The 21,458-nt window shown below is 43.8% G+C and overlaps 2 protein-coding genes across 4 annotated transcripts in view; one reads left to right on the top strand and one right to left on the bottom strand.

Moving 5' to 3' along the window:
* Positions 1 to 20,724, bottom strand: part of NFXL1 (nuclear transcription factor, X-box binding like 1) — a 114,188-nt gene extending 93,464 nt beyond the window's left edge. The window contains exons 1-7 of one of the 2 annotated variants that reach the window (XM_053254373.1): positions 20,212 to 20,724; positions 16,183 to 16,356; positions 13,909 to 14,018; positions 12,393 to 12,526; positions 8,126 to 8,304; positions 7,534 to 7,695; positions 7,260 to 7,360 (exon numbers count right to left, since the gene is read on the bottom strand). In XM_053254373.1, coding sequence (XP_053110348.1) covers positions 7,260 to 7,360; positions 7,534 to 7,695; positions 8,126 to 8,304; positions 12,393 to 12,526; positions 13,909 to 14,018; positions 16,183 to 16,356; positions 20,212 to 20,368 — 1,017 coding nt within the window. In that variant the 5' untranslated portion in view covers positions 20,369 to 20,724. The remainder of the gene's footprint in view (positions 1 to 7,259; positions 7,361 to 7,533; positions 7,696 to 8,125; positions 8,305 to 12,392; positions 12,527 to 13,908; positions 14,019 to 16,182; positions 16,357 to 20,211) is intronic. The other variant, XM_053254371.1, reaches the window with a different exon arrangement.
* Positions 20,677 to 21,458, top strand: part of NIPAL1 (NIPA like domain containing 1) — a 55,807-nt gene continuing 55,025 nt past the window's right edge. The window contains exon 1 of one of the 2 annotated variants that reach the window (XM_053254385.1): positions 20,677 to 21,028. The gene's annotated coding sequence lies outside the window, so the exon portion shown is untranslated. Of the gene's footprint in view, positions 21,239 to 21,458 lie in introns of both variants that reach the window. The other variant, XM_053254384.1, reaches the window with a different exon arrangement.

Raw genomic sequence — 21,458 nt, 5'->3', positions numbered from 1 at the left:
TTGTGGCCAAACCACAGCCCCCTTTAGCCTTCTAAAACTGATACAAAGGGGGCCGGGTTCCCTATTTGAACCACTGTAATTTCAAATACTGGAATGCAGGAAGGAAAAAGATGAACACTCTCTGAACACTGGAAAGGTTTATAGACCTCATATTATTAGGGATTAAAGCAAAACTTTATGGAATAAAGCTTACTAGCTTAACCCACGCAGAGCCTCTGCGCGATAGTACTTGATTTCTCCCCTCCCCACCACCACAGCCCCCCTCACCTCAGAGATCTCTCCACCCCCACCTAAACCACAATCCTCCTCCTCCATCCATTCCCCTCACACCTCTTGGTCACTCCTCCATTCCTTTACTCCATCCCCTTCACCCCTCTTGGACGTAGCTGCAGCATTGCTGGTGCCTATTGGCCAAGCTGTAGCCCCCTATCCTCAGAGACCTCTCCACCCTCACCTGAGCCCTGCTCCTACTCCTCCCCACAGGAGCAGCAGCAGTGGTTGACTGGGCCCTTCCTCACTGCCACCACCACCACCACGGCCGCTTGTTCCCCTTAGGCCGCTGACAGGTTCAGGCCCGTCCCTTTTCCATCCTTCTTTCTTTCCCTCCTTTCTTTTCTCTCTCTCTCCCCTCCACTCACTCTTCCCCTCTGTTTTTCTTCTTCACCCTTTTCTCTCGCTCTCTCCATTCCTGAGTTAACAAATTGACTCATTTAATTCACACAATGGCAGCCTCCTCCAGAAGGGGCTCTTTCCTCCCCCACAACACCTCTCTTTGAAGACCCCTGCCCACTATCCTTTTTAGATAGATATACTCCTCTCCTCTACAATCAAGAACATCTTCTGACCAATAACAGTTGCATTCCAACTGACCTTAACCATTACAGGCTCCTCCTTCCTCTCTGCATGTGGAATCTCCACTGCCCAATCATCACGGTGCTTCTGCTTGCGAACTCTTATGAGAGCTGCCACACACACAGGATTAGCCACGGGTATACCTTAGAGAATTACGTATATAGATAGTGGCCAACGTGTTGTGCAATGCAATACTGTTAGCTATTGGCTGCCACTGCTTCACAGGTAAAAGTCAGCCCTGGTGCTGTTGCACAAGAGCACAGGTGCACAATTACTTAGAGGAGGGAGAGAGAGTGTGTGTGTGCGCACGCATGCAGACACGTACGTGCGCACGCACACACTCCAACAATGTAAATCCCATAGTGCAAGTGCACACATTCTTTTCTAAGTAGCTGTACAACTGCACTCTTGCACACAACTGCCAAGGTTGACTTTTACCTGCACAGCACTGCTAGCCGATTGCCTACTCTGCTGTTGTGTTTCACATCAGGCTGACAAGTATTAATCACAAGATACTCTTGTGATAAGAATAAGACAAAGCCCAGCTGCATCAAGCCAAAGGACCATCTAGTCCAGCATCCTGCTTCCTGCACTGGCCAACTCAGAGCATCTGGGATGGAATCCCACAAGTGGGGGAAAGAGGGGCAATCGTTTCCTACTGGTGTTCGCTAGCACCTGGTGTTCAGGAGCTCAACCCCTCTGATTCTGATGAAAATACACAATTATCAAGGCTAATAGCCACTAACAGGTGCATTGCACAAACAAAAAAACTTATTTGAAGAGGACTGTGAACAAAGTTCAGGCTGCTCAGTGCCACAGGTTAAGGGGTAGAATGACTAAGTTCAGCGTAAAAGACAGCTTCTGTACTAGTCGAGTAGGAAAGAAAATTTCAGCAGATGTTAGGCAAAGGTGAGAAAAACCGAACATGCTGAAAAATGCCTCATTCCACACAACTGTTAAAAAGGGTACAAGAGTCCTCTTCTACTTCATATTCAGTCAACCTTACTAGAGCAAGTTCTGCCCCTAATACATGGTATTCCCAAATTATTTTGATTTTTACCACAAAATGAATAGAAAATGTATGCTATTCATTTCTATAGTTATGCCATGCCTTCATTTCTTCCACAGGAGTATATAGTTGCATTCATTAATATGGATGCCAAACCTTGCTCAACACTGGTGACTCCCTGTGCCAAGAAGAATGAATACGTTCTGATCCAACCCAATAGAGACCTGAAGAATAGCACTTTAGTTTCTCCCAGGGAACTCAATAGAGGCATTCTCCTTCATGTGGCACAGCCACAGACAGGGTGGCTGTGCCACATGAAGAGAAGGAAAAAAGGGTGAACTTATTTTAACATTTTTATTTCAGTTGAAGGCATAAAATGTGGACGCACAAAGCCCTCAAAAGTGGTTTACAGACTTAAAAATCCAACCAAATGCAGTGATGATTGTGTCACATGCATGCCACATAACTTATTCTTCAGATTACCTTATAAAACCTATTATTATTATTTTATTTATTTAAAATATTTCTATACCGCCCAAAACTTGAGTCTTTGGGCGGTTTACAATTAAAATCATGTAAAACATTAAATCAATTAATATTTAAAATCATTTAAAAGATTAAGAACATTTAAAACCCAGTATTAAAATTTAAAACTATGAATCTAATTAAAAGCCTGGGTGAATGAATGTGTCTTAAGTGCCTTTTTAAAATTTGTCAGAGATAGAAGGGCTCTTATTTCAACAGGCAGCGCATTTTAAAGTCCAGGGACTGCAACGGAGAAGGCCCGTTCCTGAGTAGCCACCAGACAAGTTGGTGGCAGTCACAGGCAAACCTCTCCAGATGATCCTGACAGGCGGTGGGGCTCCTGGCAAAGAAGACGTTCTCTTAAACACCCAGCACCTAAGCTGTTTAGGGCTTTATAGGTAATCACCAGCACCTTGTATTTTGCCCAGAAACGTATTGGCAGCCAGTGAAATTCCTTCAACACAGGAGTAATACGGTCCCTCCTAGATGACCTAGAGACCAACCTGGCTGCCGCATTCTGAACCAACTGCAGTTTCTGGACTACGTACAAAGGCAGCACCACATAAAGCGCATTGCAGTAATCCAGCCTAGAGGTTACCAGCAGATGTACCACTGTTTTGAGGTCATTCATCTCAAGAAATGGACGCAGCTGAGGTATCAGCCAAAGCTGATAAAAAGCACCTCTGGCCACCGCCTCAACCTGGGACACCAGGGAGAGGTTCGGATCCAGAAGCACACCCAGACTGCATACCTGTTCCTTCTGGGGGGAACGTGACCCCATCCAGAACTGGCAGATCAAAATCGTCTCCCAAGTTTTGACCCCACACAATAAGTACCTCCATCTTATCTAGATTCAGCCTAAGCTTGTTATCCCTCATCCAGCCCATTACTGCCTCCAGGCAGGCATTTATGCCTTCTCCTGATAATGTTGACATGGAGAAGTAGATTTGGGTGTCATCAGCACCAAATCCCGATGATCCCTCCCAGTGATTTCATGCAGATGTTAAACAACATCGGAGACAATACGGAGCCCTGAGGGACAACAGAGGAAATTTCAGGTTTTGAAGAACAGCAGTCTCCAAGAGACACAATTTGCCCATGAAGTAGGAGTGGAACCACTGCAAAGCAGTGCCTCCCACCTCCAATCCCCTCAGACGTTCCAGAAGGATACTATGGTCAATAATATCAAAAGCCGCAGAGAGATCCAAAAGGACCAACAGAGTCACACTTCCTCTGTCAATTCCCAACTGGAGATCATCCATCAGGCCAACTAAAGCAGTCTCCACCCCATAGCCAGCCCGAAAGCCAGTTTGAAATCGGTCTAGATAATCTGTTTCCTCCAAGACTGTCTGGAGCTGGGAGGCCACCACCTTCTTAATCACCTTGCCCAACCATGGAAGGTTGGAGACAGGCCTTAACTCTGAGGGATCCAAGGCAGGCTTCTCCAGAAGTGGTCTAATGATTGCCTTCTTAAGACAAGGAGGCATCCTGCCCTTCCTCAGAGAAGCATTAATAATCTCTACCAAGCCCAATACAACAGCCTCCCTGCCAGATAGTATAAGCCATGTCGGGCAAGGATCAAGAGAACAAGTGGTAGGCAGCACCATTCCAAGCAACTAGTCCACATCCGCAGAATTACAAACTGAAACTGATCCAGGGTCATCACATAAGAGGAGCTGCTGGACACCTCGGTATCAGACTCTGTAATAATTGTGGAGTCTGAATCCAAGTCCACCCGAATACAAGAGATTTTGTCCACAAAGAACTCATTATAAAGTCACAGTGAGTAATTGTTGGTTGTAAGTACAGACTCAAGGGGGAAGGGGCGCACATTAGCCCCTTTATGACCCTGAACCACTTCGCCAGATGTGAACTTGTGGACATGATATGGGAGAAAAAGAATCGCTTCTCTGTCGCACATATCACCTGAGCATAGATCTTCAAATGCTCTCTATGTAATAATCTGTTGGATTCAAATCGAGTCTTCCTCCACTTGTGCTCTACTCATCTACCTCACCACTTCAGCCTCTGAAGTTCTTCCGTATAGCAAGGAGCCAGTTTCAAAGCGGGTCAGAGAGGACGCTTAGGAGCGATCGTGTCCACTGCCCTGATGAGTTGATTATTCCAATTTTCCACCAGAGTATTGGCAGGGTCACCAGCAGAGCCAACACTAAATCTCTCCAAGGCTTCTTGGAATCCTATTGGATCCAATAACCTTCCACCCCTGCAGAAGTGAAACGTGGTCGTGAGTCCAACCTTAACCAGATGGTGGTCCGCCCATGACAATGGGGAAATCACTGGAGTCCCCACCCACGGAACACCACCGTGTTCAGAGTGAAAGACCAGATCAAGCATGTGACCAGCAATATGCATCGGTCCTGAGACCACCTGGGATAGGCCCACAGTTGTCATGGCCGCTATGAACTCCTGAGCCGCTACAGACATATTGGTCCCAAAGTGAACCTTGAAGTCCCCCAGCACCACAAGCCTGGGAGACTCCAACACCAAGCCCAAGACCAAGTCTATCAGCTTAGTTAGGGACTCTGTCAGGCAGTGGGGCAATCGGTACACCAACAGAAATCCCAGTCTATCCCTGGTCCCCAAACCTAGGTACACACATTCAACATGGTCACACACATCAACAGGGATCTTGGCCAGGGAGATATTGTTCTTGTAGAACATAGCCACTGCACCTCCCCACTCACGTCCCCTCCCCTGCTCCTCAACATGGTACCCTGGAGGAAGAAGCCAGGACCAAACTGGGCCACCAGCCTCCCCCAACCAAGTCTCCATAATACATAGCAGGTCGGCCTCTTCATCCAGAATCAAATCATGGATTATTTCAGGTTTATTCAGGACTGACCTCGCATTACAAAGGAGCAAGACGAGGCTCTGTGGGTGGTTAGCATTGCTCGCCAAGGTCAAAGAGCTGACTGGAAAGCCAGAAGGGTAGACAGCAGTTAAGTTTCCAATTTCCCTTCCCCTGCAACAGCCTGCTGACCTATCAACATTACTTCTTCTATTTCCCACCACCACTCACTTGCATATGGATGGTCATGAATACTAGAGGCACTGGCTGACATCCAAATTGTTACTCAACAGAACTACTCAGGAGTAATTATAGAGGACTAATTAATTTCAATAAGTCTTCCATCAAGTCATGTAGTCAGGATGTCAGCCACTGCCTTTCACTAACCCCTGCTAACTGAACAAAGAGGCACCTTTTAAAAGTGGTGGTTCTCTTTATTTAGCAGGGGGAGAGTGACTGGCCCTATCCAATATGTGTCCAGTGGCTCCAGTGGCTGTTGCTGGTGTCTTTCTTTTTTAAACTGTGAGCCCTTTGGGGACAGGCAGCCATTTAATTAATTAATTCATTCATTTGGGAACTTTGGGCTGAAAAGTAGTATATAATTATTTGTCGTATGCATAGCTTTCACATTGGAATTGCAGCATGACCAAGCAATTAAAATACAAAATAGTCTGCCCACAGGCAGGAGATGAAGACATGCTCTCTCTCCTGCTGTTCCTCCACTGCAACCAGTACTCAGCCATCCTGCCTCTGAGCCTGGAGGTGGCCTATAACCATCAAGACTAGTAGTCATTGACAGACCTGTCCTCCATGCATTTGTCTAAGCCCCTTTTAATATCATCCAAGCTAGTGGCCATTGCCACATCCCATGGCAGAGAATTTCATAGATTAATTATGTGCTGTGTAAAAAAAGTACTTCTTTTTGCTGGTCCTAAATTTCCTGGCAATCAGTTTCATGGGGTGACCCCTGGTTCTCATTATGAGGGGGGGGGGATTTTCTTTATCCACTCTCTCTACACCATGCATTATTTTATAGACCTCCACCACGTCTCCCGTTAGTCACCTTTTTTCTAAACTAAAAAGCCTCAGATAACCTTGCCTCATAAACAAGGTGCTCCTGGCCTCTGATCATCTTGGTTGCCCTGCACCTTTTCCAGTTCTACAATGTCCTTTTTGAGATATGGTGAACAAATATTCACCCAGTACTCCAAATGCAGCCACACCATGGATTTGTGTCGGGGCATTACAATATTAGCAATTTTATTTTCAATCCCCTTCCTAATTATTCCTAGCATAGAATTTGCCTTTTTCACAACTTCTGAACACTTCCAATGAGTGGTCCATCACAGCCCAAGATCTCTCTCCTGATCAGTCACCAACTTCTCAGACCTCCATCAGCATGTGTGTGAAGCTTTACACTTACTCTTGAATTAGCACAAACATTTGAATTAGCATTTGTTCTCTGCATAGCAAACAATGCTACCTTTCCCTTTCTTTGTGCCAAGTTAAACACAAGAGCCTACATGCTTTACCATCAAGAAACACAATGTTTCAAAGAAACAGCATTGTGCTGTCTTTTTGTGCAGTCAATATGATCTAAGGCCTGATTTAAATGCTCAGTTTCTCCCAGTTTCTCCCATTTTCCGCAAGAGTTGGTGGATCCTCCAACTTGCCATCCAGTCTGCTTGGCGCTGACACTAGTATGAGTGTGTATCAGCATCTCCACATGTGGGCAACTTGCTATTGTAGCAATGTGAAAAAAGACCACACAGGTGGTCCCCACATGGAAGCAAAGATTCAGGCAATCAGGACCTCCACACAATCCTACATAGGTTGCAAGACTGCCCATCGTATGAAATAGGAATAGAATTACTGATTTTTGAAACAATGAGGGCTGGGTTTTTTTACTCCAGTTATTAAAACAACTTGCTCTTCATGTTAACAAACAAAGTGTTTGTGGAGCGGGCAAGAGAAGGAAATCAAATTGCTGACATATAAGACCTTTCCTATAAAGCAATGTTCCATATATTTGATGACAATGGCAATAACTCAAGGAAAACTTACCTGATCACACTGCCACATGGGACTTGCACAAAGTCTTTCTGCTACTTGCCTACCACAGACACAACTTTGCTTACTGACTCTTGGGCAGGGTTGACAGTCTCCTAAAAGTAATGTGGAGTTAAATGGTTAGACAGTTTGAAGAGAGAACATTTTAAACATTTCTCCCTGTTTCATCAGTGGGGGTGGGGGAGAAGAGAAGAAAAAGTCAATCCTGCAGACAAATGCAAACTGATCAAGAAAGTCTACTAAAAATCTCAAACATCACCACATCTACCTGGATGACAAAGTTTCTCACAGTTGTGTTGTCCACATGGCAGTTTTCGTCCACAAGGCAACTGACATGACCATTCTTTTGTACTGCATCTCCGTGGCACAGGCTTAGCCTTCTTACAATAACAAGTTATCGTTACCATCTTGGGACAAGGTGGACAAGGACCTAAAAAGATCAAAAGGAAACAACACGAAGAAATTGAAATAAACACAGGCTGTCAATGTTGCCTAGCCATTTAGTGTAGTGGTGGGGGAGAGGACCAGGTACACTTAGGTTCAAATCCCCATTCAGACATAAAGCTTGCTGGGTGACCTGAGCCAATCACTGCCTCTCAGCCTAACCTCTCACAGGTCTGTTGCATGGATAGAATGGGAAATTTCTATGGATGCCACTCTGAGCTATATATTAAATGCTTACAGGCAAGAGTATGTAACTGCACGCGTGTGTGTGTGTGTATGCATTACAGAGTATATGGTTCTCAGGTGGCTAGTTCTCCCCAAATTTCACTTAGGAATAACTCTGCATAACCTTACCTGCAGCAATAGTTAGTTTTCATGACAACTTACAAGCAAACAGTTGTAGAAATATTACATACCTGGGTGACAAAGTAGTAGGCACTTGTGACCACAGGAAGGTCTGAACTCTCTCTCACACACTTGGCCACAGGAATGTGGAACTAGCCAGGGATCCAAAGGTGGATCCTCCACCTTTCCACAGTAGCAGTAGTATCTAGTGGGAGTCTCAGATCGCTGGTACTCAAACCTGCATTTTGGACTGAAAGGGGGGGGATTCATGGAGTATTCAGCAAAGTTAAAATCAAGTACAAGATTTTATTGCAATTACAATTTGGCCAAGAGTGATGCAATTAAAATATGCCAGGATGGATGCTACATAGAAGCTTTTAAAGCAGAAGGCATATCGGGTACTCCAAAGTGCAGAGATTACCATCAGTATGCAAAACTGAAAAATAAAGATTTGACACTCCAAAGTCTATCACTATCAACTGAAAACAGTCAAGGCTTGTCTACACTGCAGCATAAACTTGTGCAGTGTTGATTCCTGGGGACTCCAGTATCTCAGAACTAGTATTCTACTGAAAATTAACTCTAGCATCTACAATTTGAAGTCATATGACTAGGAGGATAGCAATTCTCCATTGCAAGAGTTGATGTTCTAAACTGTCTTAAAAAACTGAAAACTAACAAATTGCCAGGGCCAGCATCTATCCAAGAGTCCTTAAAGAACTCAAATATGAAATTGCCAAACTCCTTGCAAAAATATATAACTTATCCTTACAATGAGGCTCTGAACCGGAGAACTAGGAAGTAGCGAAGGTAACACCGATTTTCAAAAAGGGATCCAGGGGCGATCCGGGAAATTACAGGCTGGTTAGCTTAACGTCTGTTCCAAGAAAATTGGTGGAAAGCATCCTCAAGAATAAAATTGTAAGGCACATAGAGGAACAGGCTCTGCTGGGGGAGAATCAGCAAGGCTTCTGCAAAGGAAAATCTTGCCTCATGAACCTTTTGGAGTTCAGTGAGAGTGTAAACAAGTGTGTGGATAAAGATGGCCTGGTTGACCGAGTATACTTAGACTTCCAAAAAGCTTTTGACAAAGTTTCCTCATCAAAGACTCTTGAGAAAAAACTTAGCAATAATGAGATAAGGGGACAAGTACGTGTGTGGATTGCTAACTGGTTGAAAGACAGGAAACAGAGGGTAGGTATAAATTGAGATTTTTCACAAAGGAGGGAAGAAGGAAGTGGGGTCCCCCAGGGATCTGTACTCAGACCAGTGCTTTTTAATTTATTCATAAATGATCTAGAAGTCGGGGTAAGCACCGAGGTGGCCAGATTTGCAGATGATACCAAACTCTTTCAGGTAGTGAAATCCAAAATGGATTGTGAGGAGCTCCAAAAGGAACTCTTCAAACTGGGTGAGTGGGAGACAAAATGGCAAATGTGGTTCAGTGTTGGCAAGTGTAATGTGATGCACATTGCGACAAAACCCCCATCTTCAAGTATACGTTGATGGGATCTGAGCTGTCGGTGACTGATCAGAAGAGGGTTCTTGTGGTCATGGTGGACAGCTCATTGAAAGTATCGAATCAATGTATGGCAGCTGTGAAAAAGGCCAATTCAATGCTAGGGATCATTAAGAAGGGGATTGAAAATAAAACTGCTAATATTATAATGCCCTTGTACCAGGCTTGCTCAACTTCGGCCCTCCAGCAGATGTTGGCCTACAACTCCCATAATCCCTGGCTACTGCCCACTGCAGCTTGGGATTATGGGAGTTGTAGTCCAAAAACAGCTAGAGGGGGCCAAAGTTGAGCAGGCCTGCCTTATACAAAATTATGGTGTAGCCACACTTGGAACACTGCATACAATTCTGGTAACCACATCTAAAGAAGGGGATTGTAGAACTGGAAAAGGTGCAGAAGAGGGCAAACTAGATGCTCAGAGGCCTAGAGCACCTTCCTTATTAAGCAAGGCTACAACACCTGCAGCTTTTTAGTTTAGAAAAGAGACAACTGCAGGGAGACATGACAGAGGTTTATAAAATCATGCATGGTGTAGAGAATGGACAGAGAGAAATTTGTCTAGCTCTCACATAACACTAGGACCAGGGGTCATCCCTAGGAGTGTGCAGGGACCGGTCCAGGGCCATACAAAAGGCCTCTGGACCAGTCCGGAATTCGGCCGGTCCGGCGGGGGCAGGGAGTGTGTCTTTAAAGGGGGGTAGTACTCCCCCCCACCGCGCTGGACTTTCCAAAAATGTTCTTGGGGCGGCAGAGTTCCTCCCTGCTGCCCCTGTCCCCATCGTTGTCTTCAAAGAGTTAACAAGTAGAAAAAGCTGGCGCCACGGATGCGCCCTTCGTGGCGCGCGCGCTCGTCTCTGCCGCTGGCGCGCACCGCATATACAACACACACCAGCGGTGGAGACGAGCGCACGCACTACGAAGGGCGCATGCATGGCGCCAGCTTTTTCTACTTGTTAACTCTTTGAAGACAATGACGGGGGCAGGGGCGGCAGGGAGGAACTCTGCCACCCCAAGAACGTTTTTGGAAAGTCCAGCACCGGAGGAGGAAGAGCGGCGGGTCGGGGGGAGTACTACCCCCCCTTAAAGACACACTCCCCCCCAGTGCCAGACCACGCCTCCGTGGTTCCGTGCACATCCCTAGTCATCCCATGAAATTGATTGCCAAGAAATTTAGGACCAACAAACGGAGGTACTTTTTCACACAATGCATAATCACTTTGTGGAATTCTCTGCCACAAGATGTGGTGACAGACAACAACTTGGATGGCTTTAAGAGGGGTTTGGATAACTCATGGAGGAGAGGTCTATCAACGGCTACTAGTAGGAGGGCTATAGGCCATCTCCAGGCTCAGAGGCACTATGCCTCTGAATACCAGTTACAGGGGAGTAACACCAGGAGAGAGGGCATGCCCTCAACTCCTGCCTGTAGACTTCCAACGGCATCTGGTGAGCCACTGTGTGAAACAGGATACTGGACTAGATGGGCCTTGGGCATGATCCAGCAGGGCTGTTCTTAATGTTATATTTCTTTGCGCCATCATTTGGGTGGTTATTATATGTGAAGTGTTTGAGTTTCGCACCCTGACAAGGTACGTAGCTGAGCCAAAGTCCTGGGGTAAAGAGGGGAGAGGACACTAATCAGCACTCTGACCTTCCAATACTGATTCCTGTTCAGTGACTATGGAGTAAAATAAACCAAAAAAACCCATCAACCAAGTGCAGTTCTGTTAAAATTGAAAACTCTCTCAGTGAGCAAAGATCTGTTGCTCTACTTCTAAAAAAATAAGAGGTGATTGCTGATCTGCTTCCCTGGGGAGCTGAGAACAATAATCAAGCAGATGGTGCCTTCTAGAGTGTCAAGACAGAGGAAAAGCAAACCCCTTGCTGCCTTGGGGCAGGCAAAATCCAGCTTCGTCATCTGTAGCTGCTCAACCTATGGGCAGACTCCTGAGGAATTCTGCCAATACACTCAAGTGATTGAGCTCAGCTACATAGTCAGGGACTAACCAAGGTCGCCTCTTTAAAAGACTTGGTTGAATTGGGTTACATTTGGTTAGTATTATATTTCAAAATATCTTATTTTAATTGACCAACCTTATCCAAGCATGTGAGCTACACCTCATGGGGGGCTAGCTGAACCTGTTGTAGGCAGTAAGGTCCAGGTTACATATCAATAGTGGCTAACACAATGTGCAGTGTTATGAGACTTCAACACTGCACCCTGGGGCTGCTGCCAACTCCTAAGACAGTGTACTACCCCAATTTTCCTTTTTGCGGCAATGAGGAAAACTGCAGTAACGCTGTTTGCACTACCAGCCATTCTTAGTAGTGTTGGGACAACCTAAGGAGTCTGCAGCAGCCCCAGGGCACATCATTATGTCTCCATAATACTGTGCATCATGCCAGCCAATGAACACAACTTGGTGTTCTTATGGATATGTATATATATAGTCCTTCTATATTATTCCAGGGTGACACACAGGTTGTCATCTCTGAATGCTTTTCATACTGTGTTACTGCACAACCTATACAATAACCCAATTCACTTTTTATCAAATTACTTTTTCAATTATTTCCATCAATCACTGATTTATGTTACCTGCATATAAATAAGATTATATCTCCACAAGTTAAGATTACAGTGGAGTGGTGAAGGATACTTCAGACAAGAAGCATAATGTGCAGCTTTTTGTTAAAGACAATATAAAATCACACATTTTGTAGCATTCTAGATACACATTCTCTTCTTTTTAAAGCAATTGCTCATTTTTTTCCACCACAGATAAAGCAGCTTTCAAAATAAATCCTGAAAAGCCTACCATGGCCATGGATAATCCCTCTTTCCGAAATCATCATCTGTCAAGGGAGAAGATATTAGGAAAAGGCTATCCTTAGCCCACTTCTGAATGCATGGCATGTGAAATATGCAGAAACATCCAGAACAGCTCCAGACCTAAAAGGAAGACAAAAATGCATCAGAAGCCTTCTGAGTAAGCTGCTTCTTATATCAGTGTATGAAACAGAAGACTATAGACAGTGTATGAAACAGAAGACTTATAGACAACCAAGGAACTACTAAGGGGAAAGATACTGTCTTGTTTACTATTTATGTGCCTGATGTAGGAATATCCAGCTGCCCAGCTACCTTGGGCAACCATTTTATTTATTTAGAACTATCCAGTTGTTCAACACATATCATCTCAGGTAGTTAACAATACATTTAAAATACAATCAAATTCAGTAAGCCACACAAGTACTACAGCAATCAAAACATCAAATTCTACATTTTAACAATCACATCATATACTAGCTCTTAAGAAGTATATTGAAAGCTTTCCCAAGAAAATGAATGTTTTACAGTTTTCTAAAAACATATGCAGGTGGCCTCTGGCAGGCCTCCTTCGCCCTTAAAGAAATCACTCACCCCTTGGTGTGACCCTTTCAGAGAATACCTTGTCTCAGCAGGGAACTCTCCCAACCTCCCTCCACTTGTGTATGTGCGAATGTGTGTCGCATCAAAACATATATGGCCATTTTACTATTAGAATTCATACATTCCGTTGTAATGTTAGTTTTTATGTTGAGAAATGAAAAATTTAGAAATCTGAATTGAATAAAAGTTCTATTATGAATTCAAATTTGGGTAGATCAAGTCACAACCATTGTATGTAAAATGGCCATGCAGGACTAATAGTTCAAATCCAGCCACAAAATGAACACCTGAATAAAAGGAAGGCTTACATCCATTTCTAAAGATACCATGGATGCATCCTTACCTGGGAGTAAGCCCCACAAAACACTGGTGTTTACTTCTGAGTAGACAAGCACAGAATTGTGCTAACCATGTTAGCTTTAGAAGGGTGTTCAAAACTGGAGGTGAGGGTGCAGCTACCAAGTATGCATCTTTATATATAGCTACCCTCTCTTATACATTTGGACTTTGTGCAATCAAGAGGGCATTCTCAAATAAATGCCTTCAACATACCAATGGACTGAAGAGCTGACTTCACTATTTCTATATGAACTGACAGCCTACCATTAAAATTGCCTGGTTGCCAATGCTGCTTGGACCTTCACTGGTACATATTACCTGTTAAAATACCAATTTTTGCCATCCAGCACTCTGATAGCACCCAAAACCTCAAAGATTTATCCTCCTCTCCTCTTTTGGTTCTGTTATTGTACAGTATTGTCAACAGTAATTACTGTCAATAGTAATACAAGACATTATCGGGGGCGGGGGAGGGAGAAGGGGAATACATTGAAAAGGCCATTCAACAGGAATGTAGCTATCGTGAAGATGGTAGTATAATTATCATAATATAAAGTACTTACAGCTTGGTTTCTCTTAACTGAAGCAATACAAATCAAGCATGTCATTGCCCCAGACTGAAACGCTTCATTCATGTACTGCCTTGTACGTTCCAATTCACTTGCATCCCCATCTTTGAATACAAAGTTAACGACATTATGTTCAACAGTAGTCAAGAGTGTTTTATCCCAACTTTAAAATATGTTAGAGAAGCAATATCAAAGGATAATCAAGAGTTCACTCTGAAGCTTAACTCCATATAAAATAAGTTGCCATGATAACATTTGCTGACTATGAATATGAATAAAGGCAATCTGTTCTCTATCCCAGTCTATGATGCCATCACCTCCATTCTACGTTCTAAAAGTGCTGACGGGTTAAAATTGGGACAACTACTACCTTATCTTCTGTCTATAACAGAACACCTTCTCTTCAGCTTTGGGGCCTGTTGCAGATGGGAGATGACAAAATAATTGTATCCTGTCTTTAATGCTTTCCACAATAAACTCAAAGAAACTTCTACTTCATAGCCAGACCATGTGCTATGTTTACCATACAAAAAATGTCTCAAAAAGCAGACATTACAGCAGAAACTCTAACCCTGAAACCCCACAGTACATTTCTTATTTATTTATTTATCGAATTTTTACCCCACCCCAAACTTTCCTCTCTGGGCAGTTAACAACAGAATAAAACATGTTAAAAACATATACAAAAAAATTAAAACAATTTTACAATTTCTTGGCACTCCCATCTGTTAGTGCTCCCCTTTTCTCTGTTTTCCACCCACAGATTTCTCTGTACCTCCACGTTAACCGTTTTTCTCTCTGTACCCAATAGCACTTTCTTCCTTCTGCATCCCCAGTGCTTAATTTCCCCCTTCCTTCACTCTCCCCTAACTCTGCAAAAATCATGTTTCTATTCCTCCTTGCAGCATTCAGCAGCAAAAGCACACAAGACTTTCACTCTCAGAAATTTACACAGCAATTGTAGCATGGCCAGCTAGCAAAGTGCACGGAACCAGGCGGATGTGGCTGGGGGGGGTTGCCACTTTAAGGGCGGGGGAGGGTGCACTTACTCCTCCCCCTGCTTTTCCCCTACCAGCGCTCGTTTTCCGTAAAAGCCTTCAGGGCGGCAGTGTACCTCCCAGCCACCAATTTCCCCTCTTCGGCCAGAAGTATCGTGTGCGCACTTCGCGGGTGTGCACGCACACATGACATGTGCACACACATCCAGTACTTCCAGACGAAGAAGGGGAAGAGACGATAGGGAGGTACACTGCCGCCCTGAAGGCTTTTACGGAAAATGAGCACTGGCGGGGGGGGGGGAAGCAGGGGGAAGGCTAAGTGCACCCTCCCCTGCCCTTAAAGTGGCACCCCGCACTGGCTTCAAACTTCGAATACCTCCCCCCCACACACCATGTTTGAACCTGTTCAGAGGCCTGTAAGAGGGCCTGTGAACAAGTTCGTGCACATCCCTATGGCCAGCAAGCTGCAATAAACTGGGGTGGGGTGGGGACAAACAGTGGCAACACTACCACATGCTTTTGAATTCAGGGAGAGGAATAAAAATGCAGGAATTCCCCCCGTCACAATTGTTATTTAAAATTCGGGGGGGGGGGAACGCAAATAGATGGGAAGTGGTTGCAAGTTATGCAGTCTACAAGCTGTGTGTTGTTCAGGACTGACAGAAAGGAATGGAGGTCAAAACACTAAATTATAATAAGCTTAATTATTTCAGTGAAACAGAATAAAATAAACTCCTGCTTGGAGGCTTGCAGAAGATATCTAGCCCACGCCGGTTCGAATCCCCGCTGCTACTATATCGGGCAGCAGCAATATAGGAAGATTCTGAAAGGCATCATCTCATACTGCATGGGGGGAGGCAATGGTAAACTCCTCCTTTATTCTATCAAAGAAAACCACAGGGCTCTGTGGGCACCAGGAGTTGAAATCAACTTGACAGTACTTTACTTTTACTGTTGGAAACAGGATACTGCATTAGATAGACACTTTGTTTGATCACACAAGTCTCTTTATATACTGAACTTCAATTTTTATATACGGTTACATCTCCCCAAGCCCTTTGCAATGGACTGAGCAATACATGTGAACAAACATACGTGCAGTATTATAACTGGAATAAAATTATTAACGTAAAAAATGTTGTTACTATATTAGCTATTGAAATAATCATCATCTGAAAAATGTTTGCAGAATTTAACTATTAATGCAATAGCAGCTACTTAGGTCTTCATAGTGAAAGGCCAAAGAGACATTAACACATAAAGGCTTTACCAGTTTGACTTGTATAAGGAGTAAATGTTTTGGCCAATATTTTTCCATGCTTTCCTTCAACTTCTTCATTGTCTTCATCTTCAGATGAGGAACTAAATTGGTCTTCAACAAGCTTTTTAGCTGCAGCTTGATTAGCCTTCTTGATTGCATCAAATTTTTTCTGAGACGCTAGCTCTGTTTAAGGCAAGAAAATAAAACACACATGGAAATATATAAATCAGTAGTGTCTAAAATGTGGCAGTATATATTTTTACAAAAGAAATGCAACAAACAAAATCCCTGCTCAAATGACTAACCAACCATTTAAAGATCTGAAACTTTTCTATAGGCCAGACCCCACATTTTTCTATTGACAGTCTTCACATGCACCTCTAGAATATTTATTTATTTTATTTTATTTATTGTTGGTTTTCTATACCGCCTTTCATTAGAAACAACCCCAAGGCGGTTTACAAAAGTTAAACATACAGGTGAAACTCGGAAAATTAGAATATCGTGCAAATGTCCATTAATTTCAGTAATGCAAATTAAAAGGTGAAACTGATATACGAGACAGATGCATTACATGCAAAGCGAGATAAGTCAAGCCTTAATTTGTTATAATTGTGATGATCATGGTGGCGTACAGCTCATGAAAACCCCAAATCCACAATCCCAGAAAATTAGAATATTACATGGAACCAAGAAGACAAGGATTGTATAATAGAACAATATCGGACCTCTGAAAAGTATAAGCATGCATATGTATTCAGTACTTGGTTTGGGCCCCTTTTGCAGCAATTACTGCCTCAATGCGGCGTGGCATGGATGCTATCAGCCTGTGGCACTGATGAGGTGTTATGGAAGACAAGGATGCTTCATTAGCGGCCTTCAGCAATTCTGCATTGTTTGGTCTCATGTCTCTCATCCTTCTCTTGGCAATGCCCCATAGATTCTCTATGGGGTCAGGTCAGGCGAGTTTGCTGGCCAATCAAGCACAGTACACTGTATACTTTTCAGATGTCCGATATTGTTCTATTCTACAATCCTTGTCTTCTTGGTTCCATGTAATATTCTAATTTTCTGGGATTGTGGATTTGGGGTTTTCATGAGCTGTACGCCATGATCATCACAATTATAACAAATTAAGGCTTGACTTATCTCGCTTTGCATGTAATGCGTCTGTCTCATATATCAGTTTCACCTTTTAATTTGCATTACTGAAATTAATGGACTTTTGCACGACATTCTAATTTTCCGAGTTTCACCTGTACAATAAAAATGACAATAAATAAATAAATAAATAAATAAAAGAATACACCCACATCCTTCAGCCTGCAGTAGAAATCTGATAAACAGATCTTTCATGGCCTTCAAAACACAAGTGTCAGATCATCTGAATCCCCAAAGCTATTCACATTAGCAGCTCTCCACTAACATTTATGTTAGAGCAGGGCTGCCCAAATTCATCTCCTCCAGCAGTTTTCGGACCACAATTCCCTTCACCCCCAGCCACAGTGGTCAATAGCCAGGGTTGATGAGAGCTAGAATCCAACATCTGCAGGAGGGCCAAAGTTGTACAGCCCTGAGTCAGAGGGAGTCTCAGTCCTAGGCAAGGAACCTAGCAGCCAACTGTATCAGTCTTTGCAGAGGGAGCAGAGTCATTCATTAAACACACCCTAAAGCTGCACAGTATTTAACAGAGTGCCACCATATAGAGGCCTCATACATGGCTCTACCCTCATTGCCACTCCTAAGGCAGAACGTAAATCTGAACAAACATCCTTTAAATAATGTTTGCAAGACTGCACTAAACTACTTTATTTAAAAGAGCGGTCCTTTACTTCATCAGAACATCATAGCATTCAACTTATTGCCTTCTCAGTTTCACCATTTCACTAGATTTCAATTTTTGATCTACAAAAACCAGAAGAAAGGGCTGCCACCCAATCAATTTTTAAACAGTGAGTTTTGACATTTTCAAACAACAACAACACCGGGACATAAGCACAGTCTGAAGAACACAAAGAAATGCTCTTTAAGAAAACTGAACACTCTTTAAAAGAAAAAAGCAAGCAAGCAAAGGTCAAGATTATTTCATTCTACAGAACAGCACTCTAATGTAAAGATCAAGAGCGTGGGAAACACCCCAGGAAAAAATTCACTAAGATCATCCAGACGCAATCTATGGCAAGCCAACCATCAACAGTCTACATTAGGTACTCTACTTATTCATAAAGTTGGCATGATCTGAGAGTCTGAACCACTAGGATTAAAGCATCGAAGAATGCCATTACCCCATACCCTGAAATAAGAGCCATCTGGACAAGCAATGAAGCTTGAATGCATTTAATGCTTTCAAAACTACACCATGCAAATGAAGAACTGGGTGGGTGCAGCTGTCAGAACATTTCTAAAAACTAAGATTTAGCAATGTCCCCTGTCCCTCGTCCCCCATTCAGCTAGGTGCAATTCAGAATAGTGCTAATCTGAGTGCTCTGGTACAAACTTGATTAATTTAGTGAATTTGAAGAATTTTGCTTTGCTTTATTAAGAATTTCAGTTTCACTGCAGAGTATACTAAGGCCTGTCAAAATCCAAAGACTGACTGGACCTGTCCAGTATCAGGGCGGTTCTGTGAAGTCAACCTAGAAGCCCTATTCATGTTATCTGCAACACACATGCAGTCTATGTTCAATGTATGCACATCCAGTTTTGTACACACATATAGTTATTTAGACATTATGTTCAAAGCATGTACAGTAGTACATTTCTTATATGTAGCCTGCATCTGAGGGGGTCTGTACCCATATTCACTTTTACAATAAAGGACCAGTTTGGACAAGCATCAGTTGTAGCATGCGTGCAGGACAAGGGTCATGCCAATAGCACAACCACTCTGACTTCTCAAGAGCACATCATCCTGATCCACTTCTAAGGTGTCCTTTGGTTTTTTTGCGGGGGAGCATTCATCTGAAACACCCCCTCTACAAGTGCTCAAAAACCTTGTTTCAACAGGGTTTCAGAACTCATGTAAAGGGGTGATTCAGTTAAACGTTTCCCCTCACACAATTAAAGGATACTCACATCAGGACATAAGAACAGACCTGCTGGATCGGGCCCAAGGTCCATCTAGTCCGGCATCTGATTCACACAGTGGCGTACCAGATGCCTCTGGGGAACACACAGACAAGAGGGATGTGCATGCCCTCTATCCTGCTGTTGCTCCCCCGCAACTAGTATTGAGACATCATGCCTCTGAGGCTGGAGATGGCCCACAGCCACCAGACTAGTAGCCACTGATAGACCTGTCCACCATTAATCTGCCTAAGCCCCTTTTAAAGCCATCCAAACTGGTGGCCATCACCACATCCCATGGCAAAGAATTCTATAGATTAATTATGTGTTGTGTGAAAAAGTACTTCCTCTCATCAGTCCTAAATTTCCCAACCTTCAGTTGGGAAGGTTGCTCAGGATGTCCTCCAGCAACATCAGGACGAGCACACTTCCAGCATGACCCCATTTTGTTTATGTGTTAGTCTGAATTGGCCTGAACACATGAACAATCATGGGTACAGACAAATACAATGTAATGTTTGAACAGGACTATGAAAACATGTATATGTATACAGACATCTGTATGCACAAACAATGCAATATTTAAATAGGATTATAAAGACAAGTAAACATATAACCAAAATAGATTCAAATTTCTGTACAGTCATCATAACCTCAAGAAAATATCCTTGAACAGCGAGGGTGAAAAGAGACATTACTTCTTTCGCTCAGTTCACCATTTCACCTGCAAAATAGGAATAAATGGACTTACCTCACAGGGCTGCTGTGGTGACGGGCTGAAAGAGAATGGGATTATAGAGCATTTTGCACATTAAAAGCTGCAAACATGACAGATCACCACACCCGCTTGTCTTGTTACAGGCGGCTCCAGGGAAGCTTCTTTGCTCAGTTCCCGTTTATCAACCCTCCGCGACTCTTCTCTGTTTTCCTGGACTCAATACAGCACATGGCGGGGCAGGGGAAGAGACTCACCAATGGCTCCCAAGGCATTGCAAGTGGCGACCGATGAAGGACTTCCCTCTGATCTTCCCCTTCCCCGGCCGCCAGGTCCGTTCCCCGCAGGAATCCCGACGACTCCGGTTCTGCCTCTTCCCCTACCGCGGCCACCCTGGCGCCAAGCCGCCTCCATTCCTCCTTCTCTTCCTCCTCCACTGCCACACGGTCCAGGTCGTTTTCTGGGTTCAGTAACTCGCTCACTCGTCCCTTCTTCCTCGCAATCTGCTTATACGCCCCTCAGAGACCGGGCGCACGAGACGACGCTGCAAGGAACCAGGTGTAGGGCACGTAGCGTTCCGTCTTCCCTTCCCTGCAGTCGCCTACGTGCCAGCGCCAAGACTACAACTCCCAGCGTTCCATGCACCACCGAGAACTCTTAGGGGAAAGCCATGTCAAGTTACCGGAAACGGGAAATGATAATAACGGAAGCGGGTTTTTAAAATTTGAAGTCCATAGACTAAACCATAGAGTCGGACTAGAGTAACGCTCGTAGGCTGAACTACCAGTGAAAACGGAAAGCATTTCCCACCTCACCCGCTAAAGTCCTGAATTAGAAAGAGCGGACTCCTGTTCCTGCTGCAAAAATAACTGAGAGTCTCTTTGAAAAAATCCTCCGTTTGCTGGCACTTTTTGTTTCGTATAGTATAGAGGACGCTGGTGCTCAGTCATAACTAAGTCAAAATGCTGGTCTCTCTATTGATTTCTGTGGGAACGTGACCCACGGGTGTCCTTTCCGCCCCTCGGGACATTTGAAAGTGCCTTCAGTTTTCCCGTTTCACGCAAGGAATGGCCTGTATGTTTAAGGGGATTCTTCTCTCTGGTGTTTGTCTATCTTGGGACTAAATGAAAGCTTCTTATTTCTGGAGTTGAGCCCATGGAGAGCAACAAGTCTCGGTAGACAGCCACCGAAAAGCCACCTGTTTGGGACCACACTGTAATTCTGAGGGCAGATGTGTGCTTGTTTTACAGGAGTCACTTGCAAAACAAAAGAGAAACCCCTGAGGTATTTGAAGCTCCAGTCTTGCTTAAATATTCAGGAATTCCAGAACAATTTGGTTTAAGAGGAGTTAAGATTCTTTCCATTTTCACTCATGTTCTAAAAAGAATGGAAATTGTAAGTTAAAATGCCCATGTTAACTTCTGCGCCATATAAGCTGTAAAGACTTGTACAGTCTGGAATATGATAGCTTTAGCAATGAGTCTCCATGCACCCACACTTTGCC

The sequence above is a fragment of the Hemicordylus capensis genome, chromosome 5 (genome assembly GCF_027244095.1).
Source record: "Hemicordylus capensis ecotype Gifberg chromosome 5, rHemCap1.1.pri, whole genome shotgun sequence".
Lineage (NCBI taxonomy): Eukaryota > Metazoa > Chordata > Lepidosauria > Squamata > Cordylidae > Hemicordylus > Hemicordylus capensis.
This window is presented reverse-complemented; position numbering and strand designations above follow the sequence as displayed.